The 27,925-nt window shown below is 45.5% G+C and overlaps 1 protein-coding gene across 1 annotated transcript in view; it reads left to right on the top strand.

The window, feature by feature from the left end:
- Positions 1–15,182: 15,182 nt before the first annotated feature.
- NXN (nucleoredoxin) overlaps positions 15,183–27,925 on the top strand; it is a 142,097-nt gene continuing 129,354 nt past the window's right edge. The window contains exon 1 of the mRNA XM_058560159.1: positions 15,183–15,616. Within this exon, the coding sequence (XP_058416142.1) occupies positions 15,245–15,616 (372 nt within the window). The 5' untranslated portion in view covers positions 15,183–15,244. The remainder of the gene's footprint in view (positions 15,617–27,925) is intronic.

Below are 27,925 nucleotides of genomic sequence, written 5' to 3'. Positions count from 1 at the left end.
AGCAATAATCAAACCCCAAAGGAAGGGTCTGCATCAGAGTTCAGGTAAGATCTAAGTCAGCACATGGAGAAATTCCCTGTGGCCATGGTACATGAGGGAGGGAGCCTTTTATGGAACATTCTTGGCCCAGATCATAGATGGAGAAAGAACAGTTACAGGAACTGATCTGGTATCTCTTCCCCACCCCGCCCCCTTGCCTTCCACAGGTGGAATAGGTTTCACCTGATGGAAAACTTGAACCTCTTCAAGCATATTCTGAAAGTGATAAGTGGTTTCCCATGTCTGTTTCCCTGGGCTGAACCTTTGCCGGTAGTCTAGGGACTTTATTTGGCCAGGGCATCATCAGGAGTCCAGCAGCTCTCATGCTACAGTTTGATTCTCCACCCTAGATTGTCTGTTCTGGCCACAAGGATACAGGGTTGGGGCAGCATCTCAGGGGGTCAGAGAGACCAGGGGACAGTTAAAGATAAGTTGGAGTCACAGGGAGGGTTGTAGGAAGAGTCAGAATATTCTGAGTTGATGAACCATCCCTTCAAGGACTCCAGGTGGCGGCACAGATGGGTAGGTGCTGAACTGGAGCAGGGCCTGATTATATCTCACGTGGGTATCCAGGAGACCCGGCTGGCCCCTGCAGTTCTCTCAGCATGTCACTGGAGCCCAGGAGTAAAAGTAGCAGCACAAGTTGGGATGGAATGAGGAGGTCCAGGTTGAGAAGTGCAGTGTGTGGTATGTGGCTTTGAGTTGTATGTGAATGTGGTAACAATGAGTAGTCTGAATAGTCCTGTCGCTGTAGGAGGTATGGCCACATAGATACTCCAAGTAGCCAAATGATCCACTGTAGACAGTGGGCACTGTCCAAGTGACTTTGTATTTAAAAGGCCTTAACCAATGTCCTCCAAAATCAGAGGAAAACAAGGAGCTGAGTGTGGAAATATGGCAGCTGAGAAACTTATAGAAGGAGAAGATATTAATAAGTGGCTGTAATGAGCTGAGCAGGAGCTGAAGTACCCTGAGAAGGTGACAATATCCGCCAGCATCACCAGGACGGCTTTGTGTTCCTGTGAGGAGTCTAGGTCAGGGGTGAAATCCATGGATGTTTAAGAACCTAGAGTTGGTACAATCCTTGCGCTGCCTGTCACATGTGGTCACATAAGGCAAGATGTTAGTTTTCACATAGGGCCACCTGAAGCCCTGCAGACCTGATCAGCCAGAGGTGCTGGTTAGAAGGCACAGTGGGACAGGCACCACAGCTGGGCAGAGACTGCCCCCACCTGGGTGTCCTGTGTCTGTCTCCCCGAAGGCCCCTCCTGGACTGCCCTGGACCCCTCAAAGATGTCTACCCAGCATCTCTTGGGTCAGCAGCAGGTGAGGCAAAGAGCAGCCGATTTTTCAGGCAGAGGATCCCATGTTAAAGTCATTTCCACTCCCATTGGTCCTCTGGATTTCTGCCAAAAGCTTTGACCAGTAAACTTGAAGTGTTTGGGAAAAGGTACACTGCCTGGATCATCGTAAATTTTGGGATGCAGAGTAACTGCTCAGCGTTGGAGAGACACCGTGAAATGCCAGCAGCCCACTGGGACAAATGTGTACTTGCAAGCCAAGCTTCTCAGTCATTTGCCATATGGCAGTCCTTCCTTCATCTGTGAAGGGATGGGCTTTGTAAATTGCCACCAGCGTTCCAAGAGCATCATTCCACGTGGCCTTGGACTTTTCTTTCTAAGAAAAGACCCATTCAAGTTACAAGAAAGCAAAGGATCAAAAGCACGAAGTGTTTTTGCAAAGTTCATATCTCTTTCTCTATATCCTAAGATATTATGCTAGCTATTTACTTGATAATATTTAATGTGTATAATAATACTTTTTTTTTATTTTATTTATTTATTCTTCCCCCAAAGCCCCAGTAGATAGTTGTATGTCATAGCTGCACATCCTTCTAGTTGCTGTATGTGGGACGCGGCCTCAGCATGGCCGGAGAAGCGGTGCGACGGTGCGCACCGGGGGTCTGAATCCAGGCCGCCAGCAGCGGAGCACGCACACTTAACCGCTAAGCCACGGGGCCGGCCCTAATAATACTTTTCAGTGCCTCAAATAAAGTTATGATTGGAGGGCGGGCCCGTGGCTTAGCGGTTGAGTGCTGGCGGTTGAGTGCTCGCGCTCCACTGCTGTTGGCCCCGGTTCGGATCCCAGGCGCGCACCGACGCACCGCTTCTCCGGCCATGCTGAGGCCGCGTCCCACATACAGCAACTAGAAGGATGTGCAGCTATGACATACAACTATCTACTGGGGCTTTGGGGGGAAATAAAATAAATAAATAAAATATTTAAAAAAAGTTGTGATTGGAAATCATTTATATCGGAAACTATTTCTATCTAATCATTTGGGTTTTAAAAAGGAAGTTAAGTCACCCCACTTCTTGGAAGCAATGGTCAAGTCGTGTCCAGTGTAGAATCTCTCTGTCCACCCCTCTAAGAGGGCCAGGGTGAGTTCTCTACTGTTTGGACTTTTGAAGCAAAAGAAACAAAATAAACTTTTATAGAGGATAGCTGAAAAAGCAGTATAGCTAATTTGATTGTTAATAAATGTTACTCTGTTACTGAGGGCAGAAAATTGAGACTTTCGAAAAACCTTCTTTACTGATCTTTATCTTTCGAGGTTCTAAATCTCTGAGAAAACAAGCAAAAAGGAACCAACTGATTAATTTATGGCCTAGCAAATAGAAAGGAGCCTCCTCTGATCTCTGATCAGAATTTCCTAAACCACAGAGTAAATATTATTTTGGTTGTCAGCAACAGAAACCAGCTCTGGCCAGATCTCACAAAAAGGAGGATTTATGAAAGTGTAGGGATGACTCACAGACTCTGAGGAGGAGAGGAACCACCCAGTCTTGGTAAGGTCAGGACCCAGGATTGCCCGGGAACTTCACCGAGCTCCTTCAGGACTCTCTTTTCAGATCAAATTCTTTTCTGCGTTAGACAGGTGTCTTCACCTGGTGGAGACAGAGCCCCACCCCTGCCCCCACAGCTCCTGGCTCACACCCTCACAGCTCCCACTGAGCCTCTATTTATTTAAAATTTTGAGATTTTGTTCATCGTGGATTTTTTCCTCTGTAATTTTGATTTTTAAAAATATTGCATCAAAATATTATTTATCTTGGTTATTGAGATTTTCTGGCACCCCATTAAATTTTGTACCTAAGGAGAGTGCCTCACTCTTCACCCTAATCCCAGCCACAGATCTGAGGAGAGTCTGTTATCAGAAGTGGGGTGCTGGGGCCAGCTCTGCCCACTCACAAGAGCCGATTATTAAATTTTCAGGAATTTTTTAAACTGGTTGTTAAGCATGGCCATTCTTAAAAATTATATAAATTTACAATTAAATTATATTAAAAACAAAGGTAATGTATACTCAAAACTCATCACCTCCTAAATACTTGACTACATTTTACCATCATCTATGCTCTTTTTGTGTGTGTGTGTGTGTGTGTGTGTGTGTGTGTATGAGGAAGATCAGCCCTGAGCTAACATTAATGCTAATCCTCCTCTTTTTCGCTGAGGAAGACCGGCTCTGAGCTAACATCCACTGCCAATCCTCCTCCTTTTTTTCCCCACAGCCCCAGTAGATAGTTGTATGTCATAGTTGCACATCCTTCTAGTTGCTGTATGTGGGACGCGGCCTCAGCATGGCCGGAGAAGCGGTGCGTAGGTGCGCGCCCGGGATCCGAACCGGGGCCACCGGCAGCGGAGCACGCGCACTTAACAGCTAAGCCACAGAGCCGGCCCTCATCTACGCTCTTGAGGTTGTTTATGTCTATTGTATCCATGTGATAGAAGTACTATATAACAGTGCAGGGCTGGGCATCTCTTCTCAACTCTGCCATCAGTGACATCGTGTTGGTAGCTTGAAATGGGCCATGATGGGAATAGTTACAGCATAGAAATTAGCAGGTGCTATAAGTCAGGGTTTTTTTGTTGCGAGTGTTGTTCAATATTTGCCAGCATACTATTCACTACAAGCAAGCTTTGGGAATCAAGAATGCTTTCCTCTTTCTGAGCAAACCAGTCATTGGGGGATAGTAGGGCAGAAAAATCGGGAATGAACTGCTGGTAATACCTAGGAAAATCCCAGGAAATGTTGAACGTTTCCGACTGATCATTAGAAAGAGAGAGGTTCTCACTTCCATGGATGGAGCACCTTGTTGGGCCTCATTTTGGAGCCCCTGTGTGAACAAATTGTGGCACAGGAACTCCACTGGGCCTTTTAAGCACTCTGCTTGCCCTTGGCCTGCAGCAGTGCTGTATCAGGCACCTGGCATCCTGGGCTGGGGAATCTCAGAAGACATTGGTCGAAAAAGATGAAGGGTGCCTCTAAGTAAACAGAGACATTCGGTTCAGAAGGTTGTACAAGACGATTTTCATCAAGGGCTGCAAGAGGGCTGGGGCATTACACAGCCCAGTGGCATCACAGGTGTGTCCGAGATATTTGTGACAGGCAGTGGAGCGTCCTTACTTTAAGCGTCTCTGGGGCCCCAGAGAAGTGGGTGGTACCTAATGAGCAGCTACTGTATGCTGGTATCGACATACTTTTGGAACCCCCTGCCCTGGGCTTGGAGATGAAATACACTGCTTGGTGGAAATGGAGACATTTGCCCATTTTTAGATAGCTGCACATTCTTATGTGATAGGATGGAGCAGCTCTTAGCTTTTCTCTCTGAAGTCACTTCCCCACAAGAGGACATTTATTGTGACATGGGGTGACAGACGGGGTAGAGCTTGGCATTGCTGACTGAAGAAGACTGACGTAAAACAGAAGGTGTGGGGCCTCCAGCCATCAGGGTCTTGGGGTTTAATGAGCAGCAGTTGACTAATAGCATCCACCAGGCTTTGGACGAGTTCCCCTCAGACTGCGGCTCTGAGGCACTATAGATTACTCCCCGCTACCTCCAGTAGGGGTCTTTTATTGGCAAAATCTATCCATATGCATGGGGGCAGTGTGGGTCTTGGCCTGGTAGGAGGCTGGGCTTGCTGGACCAAGGAAGGCTTAGTCCGTGAAGCTGCCTGCTACCATCAGTCTACATGAGTGGTTCCCAACCTCTGGGGAGCATTAGGAGCACCTGGAGAGAGTATTAGACTCTTGATTGCTGGGTTCAGAGTTTCTGGTTCAGGAAGGTCTGGGATGGGCATTCAAATGCATTTCTCAGGTGATGCTGAATCTGATGCTGCTGTTTGGGGACCAAGTTTTGAGAACTTCTGGTCTACATCATTGTCTACAGTCACCTCTCACTGAAAGTAGATTCACACTGCCCAGAGCTCCAATGAAACAGGGAACAACTATTCAGCTAACTGAAGCTTGGAGTGCATGATGGGGCCAGGGTCCCTTGGTAGGGTGGCAGTGGGCCAGAGAAGAAGGGAAAGGAGGACATTGCCACTTCCATCTCTATCCTTACAGCAAGTTTCACGTGCTCAAAGAGCTGGAGTTCAAAGGTTTGGGCCAGTTTATTGTGAAAGAAGTCACTGGTCCCTATCTGGTCACTTGTTTAGCTCCGAAATGAGGAGCTCAACTTCACAGTTCTGCAACAGCTCAGCAACAGCACGGATGGCCATGTCCTTCCAAGACGGGACCAGACTAGGAGCTTGATTCTGTTGGGAGGCCTTGGGGAGTGTCTGTCCAGTGGAAGACCAGGAAAGAGGCAGACTCGTTTCTCTGCTTTTCCCTCTAGGCACAAACCATCAGTGATCCCTTTTCCCACTCACCCCCTCCCCAAATCCAGAGCTTTCCATGTCCTGATATTACTTTCATAGCTGAATAAGAAAGCCTGGAGGCCCTCTGGGTTGAGAATGAACTTTTCTAGGAGGAGCACAGCAGGAGTGCAGCTTTGCTGGGGCCCTGCCGCAGGCAAGGCAAGTGGAGTTCTGTATTTTCATTATAACTTCTTCAGCCAGCCACAGCTGAGTTACCTGTCACTCGAGAGCGCTATTGATCTGCAAGGAACATGGTCAGGCCGGCCTCTGATCAGACAGCACAATAAGAGCCTGGCATTGCTCAGGCATTGCTGCCTCATATGGATAAGAAGACTTTGTAGGATTGACAGCAGAACTCAGGATGCTGAGGCCAACCTGGGTTTTAGGGAACAACTCTCATCTCTCCATCCCTGCCCAAGAGAAGAGACTTTGGTCCAAGGTGGGGTCTCTGAGATCTCAGGAGGCAGCACCAGGGTCGGGGGTGGCAGGAAACACTCTGGCTGTGAACTGGGAGCAAAAGGACGGAAGCCTCAAGCCCCAGTAGAGGAGGCCTCAGAAAGCAAAGAATAGCCTGAACCCATCAGGGGAACAGTAAAAAAAAATCAGATCTCCAAATCAGGCTCCCAAGCAATGTTAGGGGAGCAGATTTGAGAGGAAGACTAGAAGGTTGGGCTAAGGGGGTGTGGCTTTTGTTGTACACCCACAGGTGGAAGCAATTTGGGTCTACAGGATTCCGAGACCTAAATTAGAACTTATTTTCCTCCTCAAACCCGCTCTTCCTGAGTTTTCCATTTGGATGAACAGCGTTTCCATGCATTCAACTAGTCTTAGCCTCCTTGCTTCCTGTATGCCCTACATACCTTCCAAACACCTTTCAAATCCATCTCTTCCTTTTTATACTCATTGCCACTGCTGTAGTTTGGGTTCTAGTCATTTTTCATTTAATAGACTCTTAACTGGTCTTCATGCCTCCTGCCTTGCTCTTCTCCAAATCATCCACAGAATGATCTTTCAGCACAGAAGTGTGATCATGTCCTCTGCTCAGAATTCTTCTCTGTGCCAAGATAAAATCTGAGCTCAATGTGTTGCTCCTACAACTTGTGCCCAGGAAGATACATACGCTTCAGTCCACACTTAGTTCTTATTTGAACATTTCTGTTCCCAGTTGTCTGCTTTCAATATCTCTTTTGGATCTAGATATGATGACTCAGAATCCTTCTGAATAGTTTGTATTCTTTAGTGTTTGAGTGATGGGTTTGGACTTTTCAACTTTCTGTCATTTCTTTGACTTGTGACCTGTCCCCAGTCAAGTGTAAAATGTTAGAAAATAGTTATCATTATTATTTCTTAATTCTTTTTGACTTTGACCAATGATAGCCACAGTGAGAACAAAGGCATCTTGTACTGTTTCCAGTGACAGATCCCCAGACGCTAGCCTGTTTTGGAGATTTGGCAAACAGTCTGGCAGGCTGGTGGATTATTAGGACCTACTTCAGACTTGGTTAATGACTCATACGCTTTGGCTATATCTGCAATAGAGTCACATTGATGACAAGTTGCCATCCTGAGATTTGATCTGAAAAGTATTGGAGGCAAAGAGAAATATGCATAATGTTTTTCTAGCACCTCAAACTTCTGACTCAGAAAAGAGTTAGGAGACTTTAAGAAGTGGAGATCAAGCCAAAAAAAAAAAGAGGAAATTGGCAACAGATGTTAGCTCAGGGCTAATCTTCCTCAGCAAAAAAAGAAAGAAAGAAAGAAAGAAAGAAAGAAAGAAAGGAAAAAAGAACTAGAGACCAGACTCCTTTTGCTTTGCTGAGGGATAAAATAAACAATAAAAAGAAGAATAATGGTGACTTCCCAAAGTTACACAAGATAAGCACCACACTTCTGTTACTACCAATGAGGACACGGCCCTTCTTTCCTTTCTTTCCTCTTGATTCTTGTCAAATCTCACCTCCATATTTTGCTTCACTCACCTCTCTATCAAGGAATTTCCCTCGTCAGTTCCCTTGGGATCTGCCCCAAAACACCAACTTTTAAAAAATGAAAAAGATAGGGGCCGGCTCAGTGGTGCAAGCGGTTAAGTGCACGCGCTCTGCTGCAGCGGCCCGGGGTTCCCTGGTTTGGATCCCAGGTGCGGAAAGACGCACCGCTTGTCGAGCCATGCTGTGGCGGCGTCCCATATAAAGTGGAGGAAGATGGGCACAGATGTTAGCCCAGGTCCCGTCTTCCTCAGCAAAAAGAGGAGGATTGGCAGATGTTAGCTCAGGGCCGATCTTCCTCAAAAAAAAAAAAAGGGAAAAAGATAAAACAGATGTAAAAACTGTAATATAGCATTAATCTGCAGGTAAAATCTTTTACAGGGGACTCTCAATTAAATGGGATAAATTTTTTCTTTGAATCAATTTTGATTCAAATTTTGTTGAATTAATTATTTATTGAACTACATGGACTTGGAAATCTTTTATAATCAAAATGTTCATTTTGTACTAAAAGCTTTGTTATAATAGAATTAGAATTTTTGTGCGTGGCACATTTTTTCTCTTTCATTCTGAGATGTCCTGATGTACTTTAAATATTCCTTTCTCTACTTATAGTATCTTATCCTTGAATAAGTTCTTATTTGAAAATTCAAAAAATACATTCTTCTTGGACCAGAATAATAGCTTCTATATTTTTCTCACATCCGTTCCCAGTTCTTCAATTCTTTCCCCCAAGCAACCTGTTACTATTTCTTAAAGGTCTTTCCAGATATATTTAATCCATAGATAAGCATTATATTTGTATGTGTACATGTATTTTTCTTCACTTAAAAATTTGCAAGCGGTAGCTTAGTCTTTCCTACCTATCCTGCACCTTACTTTCTCTTGTGCTACATCTTAGAGGTATTTCACATCAGTGTATGTGATGGTTAATTTATGTGTCAACTTGACCGGGCCATAGGCTGCCCAGATATCTGGAGGCAATATATTTCTTACTTGTGTGTGTTGTTCTGGCCTGTTTACCGAGTGACCCAAAAAGCTGCTGGTTTTGAGTGGGACCCGGAACAAGAGAAGGCTCTGCAGCAGGTCCAGGCTGCTGTGTAATCTGCTCTGCCGCTTGGGCCATATGATCCAGCAGATGCAATGGTGCTTGAAGTGTCCGTGGCAGACAGTGGTGCTGTTTGGAGCCTTTGGCGGGTCCCTACAGGTGAGGCCCTCAGGATTTTGGAGCAAAGCCCTGCTGTCCTCTGTGGATACCTACTCTCCTTTTGAGAAACAGCTCTTGGTCTGCTACCACATCTTAATAGAGGCTGAAGGCTTAACCATGGGCCACCAAGTTGCCATGCTACCTGAGCTGTCCATCATGAACTGGTTGATATCTGACCCACCAAGCCATAAAGTTGGGCGTGCATGGCAACACTCCATCACCAAATGGAGGTGGTATATATGGGATTTGGCCTGAGCAGGCCCTGAAGGCACAAGTAAGTTATGTGAAGAAGTGGCCTGAATTTCCATGGTGCCCACTCCAGCTACACTGTCTTCTCTATCCCAGCCTGCACCTACGGTCACTTGTCAGAGGAGGAGAAGACTCAGGCCTGGTTTACGGATGGTTCTGCGTGATATGCAGGCACCACCCGAAAGTGGACAGCTGCAGCACTACAGCCTCTTTCTGGGACATCCTTGAAGGATGGTGGTGAGGTTAAATCCTCCCAGGGGGCAGAACTTCGAGCAGTACATCTGGTGGTTCTGAAGGAGAAATGGCCAGACGTGTGATTATGTACTGATTCATAGGTTGTAGCCAATGGTTTGGCTGGATGGCCAGGGACTTGGAAAGAAAATGATTAGAAAATTGGTGCAGGGCTGGCCCCGTGGCATAGTGGTTAAGTGCGCGCGCTCTGCTGCTGGCGGCCCGGGTTCAGATCCTGGGCGTGCACTGATGCACCCCTTGTCAGGCCATGCTGTGGTGGCATCCCATATAAAGTGGAGGAAGATGGGCACGGATGTTAGCCCAGGGCCAGTCTTCCTCAGCAAAAAGAGGAGGATTGGTGTGGATGTTAGCTCAGGGCTGATCTTCCTCACAAAAAAAAAAAAAAAGAAAAAGAAAAAAGAAATTTTGTGACAAGAAAATTTGGGGAAGAGGAATATGGATAGACCTCTCTGGAAGGGCAAAAAAAGTGAAAATGTTTGTGTCCCATGTGAATGTTCACCAAAGGGTGACCTCAGCAGAAGAGGCTTTTAATAATCAAGTGGATAGGATGACCCATTTTGTGGATATCAGTCAGCCTCTTTCCCCAGTTACCCCTGTCATCACCCAACAGGTTCATGAACAAAGTGCCCATGGTGGCAGGGAAGGACGTTACGCATGGGCTCAGTAACATGGCTTCCACTCACCAAAGCTGGCCTGGCTACAGCCACTACTGAGGGTCCAATCTGCCAGCAGCAGCGACCACAAGCACCCGATGTGGCACCATTTACTGAGGTGATCAACCAGCTCCCTGGTGACAGGTTGATTACACTGGACTGTTTCAATAATGGAAGGGACAGCATTTTGTTCTTACTACAATATATGCTTAACCAGGACACACATTTGCCTTCACTGCACAAGATGCTTCTGCCAAAACTACCGCCTGTGGACTTACAGAATTCCTTATTCATCACCATGGTATTACACACAGCATTGCTTCTGACCGAGGAACTCACTTTACAGCAAAAGAAATGTGGCAATAGGCCCATGTTCATGGAATTTACTGCTCTTACCATGTTCCTCACCATCCTGAAGCAGTTGGTTTGACAGAATGGTGGAATGGCCTTTTGAAGTTTCCATTTACAGTGCTAGCTAGGTGGCAATACCTTGCATGGCTGGGGCAAGATTCTCCAGAAGGCTGTATATGCTCTGAATTAGTCCCCAGTATATGGGACTATTTCTCCCACAGCCAGGATTTATGAGTCCAGGAATCAAGGGGCGGAAATGGGAGTGCCATCCTTCACTATTACTCCAGTTACCCACTAGCAAATGTCTTACTTCTTACTCCCATGACCTTATGCTCTGCTGGCCTAGAGGTCTTGGCTCCAAAGGAAAGAATGCTTCCACCAGGAGACACAGCAATGATCCCATTGCACTGAAGTTGAGACTGCTACCCAGCCACTTTGGGCTCCTCGTGCCTCTGAATCAACAGACAAAGAAGAGAGTCACTGTGCTGGCTGGGGTAATCCTGACTACCAAGAGGAAATTAGACTACTAGTCCACAAAGGAGGTAAGGAAGAGTATGTCTGGAACACAGGAGGTCCCTTAGGGCACCTCTTAGTTACCATACTCTTTGATTAAGTTAGTGGAAAACGACAACAACCTAATCCAGGCAGGACCACTAATGGCCCAGACCCTTCAGGAATGAAGGTTTGAGTCCCTCCACTAGGTAAAGAACCATGAGGTACTTGCCGAAGGCAAAGGAGAAACAAAAAGGGTAGTAGAAGAAGGTAGTTATAAATAGCACCTACCATCACATGACCAGTCATAGAAACGAGGGCTATAATTGTCATGACGGTTATAATTGCCTTATTTTGTTATGAGTGTGTGTATGTGTGTGTGTGCAGCAAAGATCTTTGTTTCTTCCCTCTCTTATTCTCTTATCATGTAATGTAAGATGTATTGACTGTATGTCATAGTATTTAATATTGTTAATTTTACATCATAGTATTTAAGTTATAAGATATCAAGGAGAAGAATAAATGCCACTCAAGGACTTTACCTCCTCTTCTGGGGAAGGGGTTAGTGCATTTTTGGTTGTACACAGGATAGCTGGATCACGTTAGGTGGAATTGTGACCTTGCTGTTGTCTTTATTTGGAGAATAAGTGTGGTTTAAGGAGATGCATGTGGGTGCCAAGTTGACAAGGGGTAGACCTGTGATGGTTAATTTTATGTGTCAACTTGACTGAGCCACGGGGTGTCCAGATACTTGGTTAAACATTATTCTGGGTTTGTCTGTGAGGGTGTTTCTTTTTTTTTTTTTTAATTTTTATTTATTTATTTTTTCCCCCAAAGCCCCAGTAGATAGTTGTATGTCATGGTTGCACATCCTTCCAGTTGCTGTATGTGGGACGCGGCCTCAGCATGGCCGGAGAAGCAGCGCCTTGGTGCCCGCCCGGGATCCGAACCTGGGTCGCCAGCAGCGGAGCGTGCGCACCCAACCGCTAAGCCACGGGTCCGGCCCTGTGAGGGTGTTTCTGAATGAGATTAACATGTGAATGGGTTGACTGAGTAAAGCAGATTGCCCTCCCCAATGTAGGTGGGCCTCATCCAATTCATTGAAGGCCTGAATAGAACAAAAAGGCGAAGTAAGGGAGAATTTATTCTCTCTGCCTCTCTTCGAGCTGAGACATAAGTCTTTTCCTGCCTTCAGACTCAGACTTGGATTAAAACTTACACTATCAGCTGTCCTGATTCTCAGGCTTTTGTACTCAGACTGGAACCATACCATCAGCTCTCCTGGGTCTCCAGCTGGCTGACTGCAAATCTTGAGATTTCTCAGCTTCCATAATCATGTGAGCCAATTTCTTATAATAAATCTCTTTATAATAAATCTCTACATATTGGTTCTGTTTCTCTGGAGGACACTGACTAATACAGTATACGTAGACATCTCCTTAATTCTTTTCAATGACCAGATTATATTCCAAACGATGAATGTTCCATAATTTAATTATCATCGTTGATACACAATTAAGCTCTTTCCAGTTTTCCAGTCTTTTCCTAATTTCACCAGTGTATCAATAAATATCTGTACACATACATCTTTGTGCATGAACGCTACTATACCTGAAGACTAAGGAATGTGATTTATGAACCTTAAAGGTGACAAATATCTGTTCTGTGCATGTTTTGTGCAACATCATGCACCTTAGAATGCAATTTCCCAAAAGGAAAACTCTGTAATGTGTATGTTCTGTACAGTGTCAGACATGTTGTGGTTCCTTAATATATATTTTAAAATGATAATAATTTGCAGAATAGCCAATCAATTCATGTAATGTAACCAGCTAAATACCAGTAGGGACATTTTCTTTAAGTGGGTCTCTTGAACTGCATAAGCAGAGAGAGTACTTTCCACAAGCCAAAGGATGTTGGCGATTCTTTACAGAAAGCCAAATGCGTCTCCTTGGGCTTCTTCTTGTAACAAACACCCACTAGAATTATGATTTTGGAATCATTTCCATTGCAAATCCCCTTTTTCCACACCCCTTTAAAAGGCAGCTGTGATATTTGGCTTCTAACCAAAGCCTGCTGCACCAACAATTCTCTAAATTTTATTTATATTTCATGTGCAGTATGTTCGAACTCTCACTTTCCCAGGTGCCAGATGCTGGTTTGGACACACTCCAGTGGAAAGTGCTTTCCTGTAAAATAATAAAAGTGAAATGCTGCACAAACTGCCTCTTATATCAGACTTGCACCCAGTGTACCCAAGTTAAGTGCTCTAATAATGACCTCACTTATTTCCTCAAGTGTGCAATCCTCCCATTCCCTCTTCACCTAAACTTTCTTCTTTGGCTTCCATAGATGCTCAGAGTCCTTTTCCATCTCTTCAGCATTCATTTGACACTGTCAGAATGTAGCACTCTGTCTGTCTCACCTGCTTTCAGTGGGGCCTAAGATAACCCACCCACAGGGATTTCAAACAGGATTTGGATGAGAAGATAAAGCATTTTAACCCATTTTCAGGATTTTTAAAGACAGTTAATAACTTAATGTCTGTTATGTGAATAGCTTTAAAAGGTTTTAATTAAAAGTGATGCTTCCGTGTATTTTATAATAATACTGTCCCTGCAGTGGCACAGAATTTTGGCGGGACACTCTAAGAATTAACTTGGAATTCGCCCTTGTGACAGAGTTCTTGCCTGCGTAAAGGCAGTCTTCAATCCAAGGATCCTGCCTGGGGAATGAGCAGCAATATTAGGTGGATGCTAAGTAAGCAGATATAATTTTTAGAGATTGCCAATCCACTCTTGGCTTACACCTCCACCTCTTCCACCAGTTTGTGTGGTAACATCTCACTGAGCTGAGACCCAGTACAATTGTTTGTTCTGTCCTGGAAAAATTGAGAACCTTAGGCATGAAAGTTTATGTTTGTGCCAAAAGCTTACAGTTACATTCTGAGGTTTAAATGAACTCTTGTAAAATGTGCTATGATTTTTGTGTGTGGAAAGCTGCTATACAACAACAAAAATATTCTGCTTGGCTGCCAGTATCTCTTTTCACATATTGGGCTCTGGTAAATCTCATTTTCTTTTTCACTCTTTCCATTAGATGGCGGTAGATGCCCAAGAAATAACTTGCAAAGGGCTGGTGGAGAGCAGCGAGAGGGGTGTTTTTTCCTTTCCCTGGGTTGTTGGTAGCTGAGCTGACACACACTGAAGGTCTTCCATTGTGGGTGGGCATAGTACACATTTTATTTTTTCCTGTGTGTGAGGCTGGAAGACTTGCCACAGACCACCTGTTTAATCCAGGTTCTCCCTAAGCATAGGGTAGCATCTTGCCAGCTGGCAAAATAATACCTAGTATTTTTCTCAACTATCAACAGACTTGACGTAAGCTATGGAATCGATTCAGGAGAGCAGCCAGCATTGACTTAGAGATGCTTCGGCATCTGTTGCATACATTTGTGGAGACGGAAGAGAGCCATTCGCTGGTGGGAAATGGCCGCGGCTACCTGTGGACTGAAATCCCACAGGGCGACCTGCGATCAAGCCACAAGTATTTATGGATTCCCTCGTGCGTGCCTAGCACCAGATTAGAAGCCACACGAGAAATATAAGAGGTGGCATCCTCCAGTCCTCTTATAGTAGAGAACACAAAACATACACACAGAGAAATAAGTGCCGAGCAAGACCTGGCCTGATAAAGTGATAATTGCGTGGTGAAGATGCTAAGTCCTACAGGCATTCCAAGAGGGGTCAGTGGGGTACGAAATGGCAGAAGCGTTAGGCTTTGTGTAGGGAGAGAGAGAGAGAGAGAGAAGGAGGGGAGGCACGAGAAAGGGTAAGAGAACTCGGGTGGGCCGACTGTGGGAATCTTTGGAGAAGTCCGGAGAGCATGCAGAATTCGGGAGGGGAGAGGCAATGGAGGGAGGGGGGAGGCCAAGTCCAGCTCCGCGCGGACTGCAGCCTGGGACAGGCGGGCTCAGCGGACCCTTCTCCTGTCTCCACTTCGGGCCCGGGCGTTCCCATCAGAGTGAGCGTTTCCGGCCAGCTTTCTCGCCAGGGCTGTTTCCCGAGCACTCTGGCCACGCGGTGGGAGCCCGCGCCCCGCGCGGCCCGGGACGGCCACCGAGGGGGCGTGGCGAGGGTGGGCCGGAGGGGGCGTGGCGTGGGCGGGCGTGGGCGGGCCCGGGCGGGCGGGGCTCTCCTCTCACCCGCGCTCGCTGCCGCTGCCGCCGCCGCCGCCGCCTCCGCCCGCCGCGCGGACCGAGGGAGCGGGGTCGCCGCCGCCTGCCCGCCCGCGTGCCCGGGCTGCGGTGGGCCAGGATGTCGGGCTTCCTGGAGGAGCTGCTCGGCGAGAAGCTGGTGACGGGCGGCGGCGAGGAGGTGGATGTGCACTCGCTGGGCGCCCGCGGTATCTCGCTGCTCGGGCTCTACTTCGGCTGCAGCCTGAGCGCCCCCTGCGCGCAGCTCAGCGCCAGCCTGGCCGCCTTCTACGGCCGCCTGCGGGGGGACGCGGCGGCCGGGCCGGGGGCCGGGGCTGGGCCGGGGCCGGGGGCCGGGGCGGCGGCGGAGCCTGAGCCGCGGCGTCGCCTGGAGATCGTTTTCGTGTCCTCGGACCAGGACCAGCGGCAGTGGCAGGACTTCGTGCGGGACATGCCGTGGCTGGCGCTGCCCTACAAGGAGAAGCACAGGAAGGTGAGCGGCGCGGGCCTCGTCGGCGCCCCCGGCCTGGGTGCGCAGCCCGCGCGCTCGGGGGAGCGGGGTCCTCGCCGCCCCGCGCCCGCCCACCCTGCTGCCCCTCTCCTCCATCTTTGCACGCGCTTCTCTGCTGCCCCTCAGTGTCCCCTGCCTCTGCCCGCCCTCCATCCCAGGACCCCGCCGTTGGGGCTCCCGCGGCAAGTCCTCGGTGCCCGTGCCAGGCCGCGCCCGCGGGCGAAGTTGGGCACCCTTCGGTGCCCTGGACCCTGGCTCGCGTCCCGAGGAGTCGAGAGCTCCAGCCCACATGGTGGGAGCCTCGCGTAGGTGGTGGCTGCGCTCGGGGGTCCCGACTCCGTGACCCCCACCGCGGCCAGAGGCGCGGGGAGGGGCCGCTTCCTCCCTCGGCCTCCAGACTCCCTGCGGATACCTGAGGTGGGTGGGGGCGGGCGCCAGCCCCCTACCCATAATGCCCGAACCAGGAAGTTTCCTTTCTTTCCGAGAGAAATCTGTTTTCCTGGGGCCGCCTTCCCCTGTGACCGGGCACCAGGAGGCCGAGGTCAGGCCGCCCGGCGCCCTGGGGAGGCGGCCGCTGACCGTGGCTGTGGGCGAGAAGGGAGCTCTAGCCTCTCCCGTTGGCCCTCCCTCCGCCCCCCGGGCTGAGCTAGTGGCCACCGGGGAGCTTTTCATTGTCTGGCTGTCCAGCCATCCTCCCCAGATGCCTCCCAGGCACAGGAACAGCCTCGTCCTTGTAGATCTTGGTTGCTTGGTTGGTGGGCCACTGTCGTCTTGGTACACTTCGAATTAAATTCTGAACTGGTCCCCCAGGTGAAGATCGACCGGAAGAACGAGGATTTGGGGAAATTTATACTTCACTGTCAACTTTCCATTCCTCCTAGTTTGCTGCTGAGATTAGTTTGGATTTTTGAGTGTCTCTTTTGGGTGAAAATGTCTGGTTTAGTAAAACCAACTCAGGAAATTTTGTCATGAGTCAAAAAAAAAGTTTTGGAGTGCTCTTGCTTAATTAGTGTGCCAGTGCAACGTGTGAATACAGTCCCTTCCCCTTCTGGGGAGAATCCCAGTTTATGGAATGGACAGGAGAAGGGCTATTCTGGGCATTTAGGTTCCTCAAGGGTGGATGGTAAGGGCATGCCATGTATTTCATTTATGTGTACAAAATCTTGTTGAGAAGCATGATTTAGATTTAGTGAGAGCACACGGCTTATACTGTGACCCCAAATGTCACGAGTAAATCATCCATCACGAAGCAGTGTAAGGTATAGACTTAGGATTTAAAGTATGAAGTACAGTTTAACAAATACAGTTTATAAAGTTAACATTGGAAAAACAGCGGCTCACTAACCACACACTTGCCATTAAACCACTTTTTAGGTGATTTTGCCCGTGTTTGATTTATATGCTTGATAGTTCGTGAATATGAGTGGCCAGTCCTTTTTTGCTTTAAAATATGGGAGCCCTTTGTTTTCCTTGGTGGTTGTTTTTATGATCCTTTGGTGGAAGAATAATGTTCAGAAAGTGATTTACTGAAAAATGTTTTCATTGTTATGGCAAGTTTCTATTGTAGACCAAAGTCTGTAAAATAACATCCTTATTGGGCAATACAGATGATTTCTAGCTTTTGAAAACATACAGTGATGGTAAAATATTACAGACTTAAGGCCTATTCTTGTGTTTTTCACAGTGGGGGATACAAATCTGCTGGATACGGATGAAAAATACGGAGCAAATTGAGATGTTTTGCAAACACTTAGAGCTTTTTCTTAAAAAAGGAGAGAATTTGATATGACGTAGGCTGCGCCTGGTTCTCTATGCCCTGGTCAGTCCCTTTGCACAAAAAAAGGTGTTTTGTGGCCCTAGCGTGGACCTGCTGATTGCACCAGGATGAGAGTCTGGATGACATGGGCAGACCTTCATTTGAAAATACAGTTCAGGATGCTGCACATGCCCAAATCATGGTGTGTTTGCATCTTAAAAATTTATTTTTTGTTTAGAGTTTTTCTGACTCACATTCTATAGTTCACTTTGTTCTCAAAGCAAGTGCAGTTTTCCAGAAGGTGGTTTCTACTTCTGGATGTTCATGAATAGGTAGCTCACGATCTGACGCCATTCTTATTCCTGGTGATATACCAGGTACAAAGACTCCAGCTGTGTTTCTTATGGAAAACATACTCTTGGAAATTACAAAAGCTGTGTACTCACTTTGAAAGGAACTATTTTTCCCCTGGAAACCAAAGAGATGTAGAACAAATTCCTTTCCTGTAACTTTGAATTTTTGTCTCTCTTGTTTGAAGTTGGGGTGCTTAGAAGTCTGTGAGATTGTGATGCTCATTCCATGATAGGAACAGTGAAAAGCCCCGGGCACCCCTAGTTGGGTGCTGGATGGGTGGACACTTAACCGTCTTGTTGATGGACCCTGTTCATGTTGTTTCACCAACTATAAAAATAGCTTTAGAGAATTTTGTTTTACATTGAAGGGAAACCAAAGTTCCAGATTACTAATTTTTTTAAGTTCTCATTAACATTTGTTCTTTAAAACCGTTTGTGTACTTCGTCCCATTGGGATAACAAAGGATATGGTTCTAATTAGTTATTGGCTGGCATTTCTCTAAAGAAAATTGAAAAATTATGGTGGGGAAAGAAAATGCCATGTGGTATTTCTTTTTTTTTTCTTCTTTTATTAATTTCCCCTTTATATAGTAAGAAAGTCTGGGGATGACCATATATATGTTAAGCCTGTGCTTTGCCCGACTCCTCTCACCTTGATAGGAGCTGTGTGAAAACACCAAATAACAGAATTCCAGCATCTTTTAAAAAAAATTCTTTGTGGAAGGTTGTCCTGTTTCTACTTGCTTTAGCGGTAGGTGCAAAAGTAATTGGACCTTCATTTTTTGGCTTCCAAGCACACACATATAAAAAACTATATAGAAATTGTAATTGGATGATAATAGAACTTTGAGTGCGTTTGTAAGAGCAGTTTTGTCAGGAAACATATAATTCTGAAGTTAAGGCAGTTAGACTTGTTTTAATAAGTAGGTTGTTTTTTTGTTTTGTTGGTAGACTTTTTTCAGATTTCTGGCGAGAGCGAATGTGATGAATAGTTGGAAAGTGGTGAAGAATTAGACTTTTGGAATTTGATCTATCCCTTTAGATTAGTGTAAGTTACTTAGTTGTCAAAACTGGAGAGTTATCTCTAGGATCCGCTTCAGCACCCTAGAGGAGAGCACTGGGTTTGGCTTGAAAGCCACAGGACGCAGCTATGCCTGGGCTGGATGCCTGATGGAGAACATTTGGTCAGTGCGGCTGCTCTGACATCAAAGGGTGCAGGACCACTGGTCTTGTGCTGGACAGGTTTACTGGAGTCTGGCTTGGTCCCAGAACTTCCTGCCTGACAGAAAGGGGAAGAGAAAGTCGGAGTGGGAGGGAGGCAGTGTCAGGGGGCTCAGGGCCAGCATCCCTTGGTCTACCTGCTCCAGCCAGGGGAAGTGAAATCTGCCTGCTACCCCACGGGGATTGCTTGCTCTGGGTGGTTCTTTTGGTTCAGACTAAATCAGAGGCTTGGCCTAGAATTCACTTGAATCCCTTTTGCTCTTTGGATGGGGCAAGATCTGGTACCAACCCAAAGAGTCTTACAGCTCCATCTCTCCCGGCTCTTCCTTCCTCAAATCCAAATGCCCTAGCCACTAAGAGAATGACTTCCATGACCCTGACAGACCACTTTGGAGGTGGTAAAAGATGGCAAAAAGGCACGGCTTTGAAAACTGGGGTTTTCTGCCTTCTACGTAAGGAGACTGGACCAGCCAGGACAGGCTCCCCTTGTTGCCTGTGTTTCCAGGACTTGGATCCATCTAATAAAAGACAACAGTCCAATTAAAGTAATAAGAGCAATTTTCTTTGAGAGGCTTTTTCCTCGTCCCATTATGTGTAATGTATATTTTAATCTCATTTTTCTTCTCTGCATAATGAAGTTGCCTAGTGTAGTGGCTGAAAATCAGACTCTGGTCCATCTGCCTGAGTTCAGATCCTCGCTCTGCCGTTTATTAGCTGTGTGACCTTGTGCAAGTTACCTTACATCTCTGTGCCACAGCTTCCTCAGCTATAAAATGCAGATGATAATAGCACCTGCCTTACAGGATTGTTGTAAAGACAACACAAGATAACATACACATGCCTGGCGTGTAGTCTGTGCACCATAAGTGCTAGCTATCATTATTTGTTAATGAATTATCATGAAATCTAGTAATTCATTTCATAGCGTGAGTCTTTGGAATATATCACATTACAGAATTGCAAAACTGTTATGAGATGTATTTTTTAACTTTTCAAACAAATGACTTTTACAAGCATGTAAGGGGATATGGTGAAGGAGTTGAAAGAATTGCACTAGAAGAGATTATAATTGAGGAGAAAGAACTAGAAGAATGAAACAAAAGCAAATGAATGTAAAGAAATACTGTTCCTTGAAGTACTGATAATTACTGAGCTCCATCCTTGTATTTGCCAGTGAAACCTGAGACAGCAGATTGATGAAGCCTGGGCGTGAGAAAGGGTAACAAGTTGAAGATGGTGAGGCACCCTGCTTGAGAGAGATTAATTATGTACTTGGTGATGGTTTTGTGGTTTGCCAGAGCCATTAGGCGTGTCTTCTGCTGATCCTGGCTGCTTAAATCTGGGCAGCGTGGGGGGTGCAGGATTGCCGCTCTTCCCTGTGGGAAATGGGCGGCGCCCCATGTCCAGAGCAGTAGAAACCTCACCCCTGAAGGGAACCGCCTCCCGTCCCAGCTCTGGAATGCTGTAGGATAGGTTTGCTCAGACTTGCGGGCTTCGTACTCACCTAGCGGCACAGGCCTGACTGACAAGCTGTCCACAGCTCTTGCTAATTGATTTGTCTTCTGGTGTGGGTGGGGATGGGAACCAGAGCTTGGGGGAAAGCAGTGGGTTTTGAGGTTGGGATCATTGATTTCATTCTATTCTAGTTTTTTTTTTTTTTCCCTACCTTCTTTTTATCACTCTTCCTTTTAGTGGGAGGCCTTGTTTTAATATCTGCACAAATTTGAGAAAGAAGGCTTTTTGTTGTAAAGCCTGGGCTGGGGCATGAACAAATCTCTCCGGGGCGGGGCGTGTCTTTTTTTTCTCGTGGGGCTTGGGGCTCCAGGGCTCTAGCTAGCCCCATCCTGAACTAGTCTGGGCTCCAGTTTAGGCTTGGTATAGGATGTGTTTTCTTTTTTCATGTTTGGAATTCCCAGAGGTGCTCAGTGTTAACCACAAGGGTGTTTAGTTTTCTGTATTTCATTAATTTACCATTATGCTTATTTAAAGGCACTCAAAGAAAATGGCTATGAATTTAGAATCTTTTTGCTGATCCTGACTTTCATGAAGCTCTTGTGTACTGTTGCTTTATATGTTGCCATTATTTTACAAGTAAATAAGAGTTCTTGAGTCTCAGGAGTCATCCTCGATTCTCCTCCGCCCCTCACATCCAAAAGGCACCGAGTCTTCTTGACTGGATTTCCTTAATAGCTCTCAACTTTGACCCCTTCTCTTCATCCTTACCATGACTGCTCCAGTTCAGGTTTCATCTGGACCACTGTGTACCAGCATCCTTCTCCAGGGGCTCCTTGCTTCCAGTCCTGATCCCTGAAATGATTCTCTAGACCAGAGCTTCTCAAACTGTCTATAGTCAAGGATCAGTTTTGTTTTGTTTTGTTAATTTCCAATCAGTCACACACCCGTAGGGCCCTATTATACATGACTGTATACAGCTTGAACCACATGCAACACCCCACTGAGTTGATAACACACAGACTTGTCTCTGCCCTGTTCAAGATGAGCCCATTGATCACAAGCTCGGGTGTTGCTAGAATGTCGAGCTGCTGAAAACGTTGCTGGGTGCTCACTCTCAGTTTCTGTACTTGCCATGTTGTGGACCAGTAACAAACAGCTCATGGACAAGCACTGGGCTGCAGACCATCCTTGAGCAACACTGCTCGAGGCTGTTTCCAGAGTGGAGTGACAAGTTCAAAAACACAACTTTGATCTTGTCATTCTCCTACTTGGGAATTCTTCAGCAGTTCTTCATAGCCTCGGGGGTCAAGTCCAAACTCTAGAGCATGGACCCCGAATATTCTTCTGCCTCGTCTTCCACCTGTGCAGTGTTCTCTCCTCCCACCTGGCTGAGTTTGGAACTTCTAAACTCAGTCCTGGTTTCCCAGCTCTAAGAAGCTTTCCTGCTCTTTCCCTCCAGGTGGGATGCTCCTGTGAGCTTCCATAGATTGTGTGCACGGACTACCCAGCACTTAGCCTTTTTGATTTTTTTTTTTTTTGTCTTTTTCATTAGACTTTAAGCTCTTTGAGGATAGAAACCAACCAAAGGGAGGGGAAGATGATCAATGTTTAAGTGCTGAGAATTGGATGATATGATCACAGAAAGCAGGCGTGTGACTAGAGGTTGGTAACTTGAAAACATGGTAGTTTCCACATCGTATGAGTTGGAATGTGCACTTTCCCCATTCCTTAGCTTGATTTTAACGTTTAATATTAGAGTTGGGCCTTAATTAAATTGTATAATTGTGTATACCCACAGTATATGGGTCCTTTTGTTTGTTTTTGTTTCTTAATGAGGGCTTTAAAGAACACTTAAATGAGCAAGTGGATGTGTCACTCCATTGCCTTGTAATTCTGTGCTTAAAAATAGGAAAAGACTCACCTCTCCATTTTTGAAATGCCAAGAATCTTAGTCTGTTAAATTAGTCTCCTATCTGCAGACCTATCATTCCATGCTTGTATATTTCATAAATAGTTTCTGGTTCTCTAGCATCTTTCTTCCAAGAAACTCAAAATGCCTGCATATTTTACTTCTTCCAGCAACTAGTAATCAGTGGATATTAAGCATTTTAACTTTACAAAGTGTTCGAGTTGGAGAATTGAAGCAAAGAGAACTGATGATTAGATCAGGGTCACAGTGTTGGATGAAAGGGCTCAGCTGAACTCCCTTAAATTCAACTCGGCCCTTTCTGCTCATGAAATTGTCTCTTAAAAAATCTTCGCATCAAACATTCTCCAGGGAAGAGGAGACAGCGGAAAGTTCTCTTTTCAACAAATAGCTTTCAGCGTGGATTCACTCTAGATATGCATGAAAGACTCTGAAATAAGATCGAGGTAGTTTAACTGCTTAAAACATTTGCTGTTGCCTGGAAGACAGGAGAGCCAGAACTTCTTTTCTGTCGTTGCCTTTCCATGGTGGTGGTGGTGGTGGTGGTGGGGAGTTTCTAAGGGCTTTTTAATGATTTGGCTTTTTTTAGATCAGCCAGTGAAGTGCCCCCGACTCCCCTTCCACCTATGCAAAGCCCCCAGGCTGCTTTAGTGGTTTTGTTCAGAGACAAAATTGAACTTCAGGTATCCCGCCGAGATCCTAGGACTAAATCAGTCCTCCCTTTTATGAGGTTTTCAGAAACTGCTGCTCTAACTTCCAGTGAAATCTCAAACATGTGCTCTCTGCTTTATGACAAGTAAGAAGTATAGTAATTGAAAGTTGCCTGAGTGCTGTTATTCTGGAGTGAAACCCTGTAATGGAAACTTTTGTTCTGTGGCATCTGTGATTAAAAGCAAACATAAATTTTCTGCTGCTTGCTGGTCATAACTCTTGGACCAGATATACAATGTATTTTTGTGTGAACTACACTTCAGAAAACCCTTTTTAAAAAACAATTGAAGCTTCAAGTTCAGCATTCCTTTTCGTCACGTCCATCACCCACTTCCCATTAGATTATTTTGATGCAGACACCGAGTACAGGTAAATTCGAGTAATATCTCTACTTAGTAAATCATGTCTTTATCTGGGATCATTGTTGCATAATCATAAAACAGGGTGTGGTGGGTTTTGCTGTTTGAGGGATAGGGTTTCCTTCTTTGTTTTCCTACGAGAATTTTATCCAGATGAATCGGTTTTACAGTTTTTTTATTTGTCTTTTTGGGTCAATATCCCTGGGATAAAAATCTGAATGGATTTAGTGTGTTTAAAATCAGAAGGCATTGCCTTTTTTCCCCTCTTTATACGTGATCAGGTCAAGACAGTTTTCTTTTGATCGTGGTGGCTCGCAGCACAGCTGCCTCATCTGTTACTCATTTTTCAGAGTTTGATGTGAAATATAAAGATTGGGCGGAACAACGTGCAGTGGGGAAAAATCACGCTGTTACCTCTGAGCTCCGAAGGGCAGCGAGCAAATGTGGGCGTGAGGGCAGCGTTTTCTCAGCTTTGGGCACGTCTTTACAACCTAAAAAAGCGTTTATGCCCACGGACCTTTAAAACTACTTCATTATTATAAGTGAATGTTTAAAATCTGTTGTGTAGTGGATGAGAGAATGGACTCTGGATCTGAGTTTCCTGGGTTTGAGTCCCGTCTCTGTCACTTTCTAGCAATGTGACTTTGGTACAAGTTACCTAACTTGTGTGTCTCCAGTTCCTGGCCAGTGAAATGGAGATAGTAGTATTTACCTTTTAGAGTTGTTGTTAAGGATTAAATGAATTAATATTCGAAAAGCGTTTAGAACAGTGCTTGGTGCGTAGTAAGTGCCATTTAAACGTTTACCCCAGGCACTGGGGTATTTTATTCCATATTTGTGGTTATTGAGATTACAGGAGAGAATTCTTGGCTTTTTTATTTCTTTGTATCCTCTCACCCTCAGCACCTGGTTCTTTGCATCTAGCAGCCCATCACCTAACCTGGGTTCTCTTCAGTTTCTTACCAGGACAGTAGTAATCACTTGTCAGTTGTTGATTTGATGACATATCCATGTTTTTGGGAGTCGTTCTGGACCATCCCTTTGACTAACTGGATGCTCAGTTTTACTGAATGGATTCTATTTTCACTTTTCAGCTGGGAGAGATACCGGTCTGTGCATATTTCTCCTGCCATTTATTAATTTTTTAACTTTTTATTATGGAAAACTTTAAGCATCACACAGGTAGGGAATATAGTACAGTGAAGTCCCATGCCCCCAGCACCCAGATGCAACGGTCATCAGCTCATGGACACCCACTCTCTCTACCCCTCACCCGATTACTTTGAAGCCAATCCCAGACATGGTATCATTTGCTTCGTAAACATTTCAATGAATAACTCTTTAAAAAAAAACATGATCACGATATCATATCATCCCTAAAAAATCCAGTAATTCCTTAATATCAGCAAATATCCCACCAGTATTCACATTTCCCTGATTGTCTCATGATTTTCTTTTTTTTTTTTTAGCAGTTGGTTCGTTTGAATCCAAACAAGGTCTACATATTGTATTTGGTAGCTATATCTCTCAAGTCTCTTTTTCCCCTCTCCCTTTTTCCTTACGTTTATTTGTTGTTCCCTTTCATTTAAACTTTCTCTGTCTCTAGTTCTGCCTCCTTGCCACATTCCCAATCTTTTCTTATCCCTGTTTTCCTCTTTATCTAGGTCTGTAGAGTATTGACTCCTGGGTTCGAAAGGGTCCTAGCCCCCTATAACTGAGAAGTCCAGGTGTAGGTCACCTTGTAGGCACGGGTGGCTCAAATGCTGTCCTCAGGACAAGTTGCCCTTCTCTGCCTCTCTGCTCTGCTTGTCTCTGTGTGTGCCCTGACCGCTGGCAGGCTGTTCCTCATAGTGATGTGAGGACCACTAGCAGCTCTAGGTTTGCTTCCTGTCCTCTCAGAATCCTCACAGAAGGAGGCCAGCTTGGTCACCCTCTCATCCCAGGACCAGCCACTACGCCAGGGTGTGTAATACTCTGATTGGCTAAGCCTGAGTCAAATCCACACCTGAGGGTAGGGTGTAGTCTGAGGGTAGGGTCACGAACCAGGTGGACTGAGCATCAGGAAGGGGGCGACTCACCAAGGAAAATGAGGATATGTTACCAGAGGGAGGGAATAAGAATGCTGGGCAAGCAGAATTATAGATGCCCACTAGAATCATCTACACCAGCCCATGACTGCTTGCCCAGCAAGTGATCGTCCAGCCTCTGCTGGAGCATTTCTAGTGATCACAATATACTATCTCCTGAGGAGACCGTTGTGACAGCAGCCATCCTCTCCCAGGGGACTGGCCAGCCTTTAAAGAACTGCAGACAACTCTTCTCTCTCCCAAATGAAGGATTCCCTTGGGCCTTTGACCATTTCTCAGGTGATGTGGGTTCAGGTTTCCTCACTAGCCTGGCCATTCCTGTCTGAGCCCTCTCCAAGTTTGTCTGGGACTTCTCTTAAAGAGTCAGACTGAACACAGATTCCAGTGTGGTCTGCCTCAAACACAAGTTAGGCTTATCACCTCCTTTGTTCTAGATACTATCTAGACTTACATTATCATAGCCCGAGCTTGCATTAGCTTTTCTGACTATCGTGTCATACCATGTTGACCCACTGACCTTTCTGTCAACCAAAACTCCAAAGTCTTTTTCACTAATCTTATATCTGAACAAATGAGAACAGAGTCCCAAATCTTTTGTCTGTCATCTTTAAGAATCAGTTTATTTAGATTTGATCAGTTTTTACAGTCTGTTGAAATCTTTTGGTATGCTGATGTGGTCATCCACAATAATCATAGCCCCTTCCGAGCTTTGAATTGTGTGATCCCTTCCAGATCTTTATCCACGCAGTTGATGAAAATGTTGACTAAGTCTGGGGACGGAGTCCCATGGCACACCTCTCGATACCTCCTCTAGGCTCTAGTGGTCTGTTAGTTATTCAGTCAACTTCAAATCCAGCCAATTCTAAATCTGCCTAATTGTGTTATTATTCAGCCCACATGTCTCCATCTTGTTAACACGTTTATCATAGGAGACGTTAACACATAGCTTGCTACAACTTGGATATTTGCTGTTTCCCTTTCAAGGAAAGATAGTCTGAAGTGATTTGTTTCGTTGAATCTACGCTTGCTTCTGAATTGATCGCTTTTCCTAAGTGTGTGTTTAATAACTGTAATAAGCCGTGGGATCTGTTTAAGGGTTGATGTCAACTTCACCAATCTGTAGTTTGCAGAATCTCTCCCTTCTTGCCCTTGTGAAAATCAATACTCCTTCCATCTGTTGGTTGCTGGTCATGAAATCACTGACAAGGGTTAGGTGGTCTTAGGGGCACATTTTCTCCCTCTCAGATGTAATTCACGCCTTAAAGGAAGAGGGTTGCACGATCAGCTGGGCCTGTGTGGAGTGTTGGTACATTTGTTTTCTGTAGAAGACCCTGTAGGGATAGCTGTGGCCAGACAACCCTGACAGTGTGTAGTGGAGAGCACCCCGTTTGTCCAGGAGGCCCGGATTCTGCACTTTCTGAAGGCTGTGTGGCAGTAGCATTGCCTTCATCCCAATGCCCCCTCTCCCCTGCCGTCTCATTAGGGCACTAATAGAGCCTGAGGGAGTCTTTTTCTTAATGCCGTTTCTCCCCATCAGGCACAGGCAGGATGAGAATCCGGCTGGCTAATTAAGTGTGGTATTTTGTTTCAAAATTAGCAAGAGACAGTAACTAGCTACAAAGCAGCCCGGTGTCCTTGTGCAGATAGATTTGTTTTTCTTAATATTTGACTTTTTACGACGAATTAGTCCATTTATTTTGAACAATTTACCTTATTTTAAAACGGATTTGTTTTCTTACCCGAGTGTATTTGCCCATTTACAATTACACATGAATCTGTTATACACTTTGCAGTTTGGTACCTAACAATTCCGACATTTCAAATGTGAGGCATGAAGATGAATTGGAATTAAATGCCTTAAAACAGTTTGCTGGGAGAAATCGCATTCCTAATTTTGTGGAAGGTCGCTGGCTTCAGCCTCAGGTGCATTATTTTAAGCTTTTACAAATGTTCTTAAGAGTAAAATACTACTTAATACCACTTGAACATATTCTCTTTCGTTTGGATTTGTGGAAAGTATTAATTTGCAGGGACTGGGGGTAGAATACTGGTTTTGAAGCGCTTTTTGAAGCACTGCTTTCCTGTGAAGTTTCAGTTAATGACTTTTTTCTGAGACCATCTGAGTCTGTTCTTCAATTGATGCGGCCACAGGGGCAGTAGTTCCAGGCGAATCCAGATCCCTGGAACAAAACATGTATGCCTTCACGAGGGGAGTGGGATTTGTTTGTCTGGGTGCGTAGACAGCACAAATTATGGCTTTACTACTGTTTACGTTAAAAAGCAATTTATATTCCTTTACTCGGCATATACTTAAACTCTGTTTTTCCACTTACTTTTTCCCGTTTGCAAGAGAAAGCCAGCATTTCAGTTTTTAGTCGTAAAAAGAATCGTCTTTCCAAAGATAAGCACTGTTAATAGTCTT

This window comes from Diceros bicornis, chromosome 18, assembly GCF_020826845.1.
Source record: "Diceros bicornis minor isolate mBicDic1 chromosome 18, mDicBic1.mat.cur, whole genome shotgun sequence".
In the NCBI taxonomy this organism is placed as follows: domain Eukaryota; kingdom Metazoa; phylum Chordata; class Mammalia; order Perissodactyla; family Rhinocerotidae; genus Diceros; species Diceros bicornis.
Note: the sequence above shows the minus strand (reverse complement) of the source record. Positions and strands in the feature narration are given on the sequence as shown.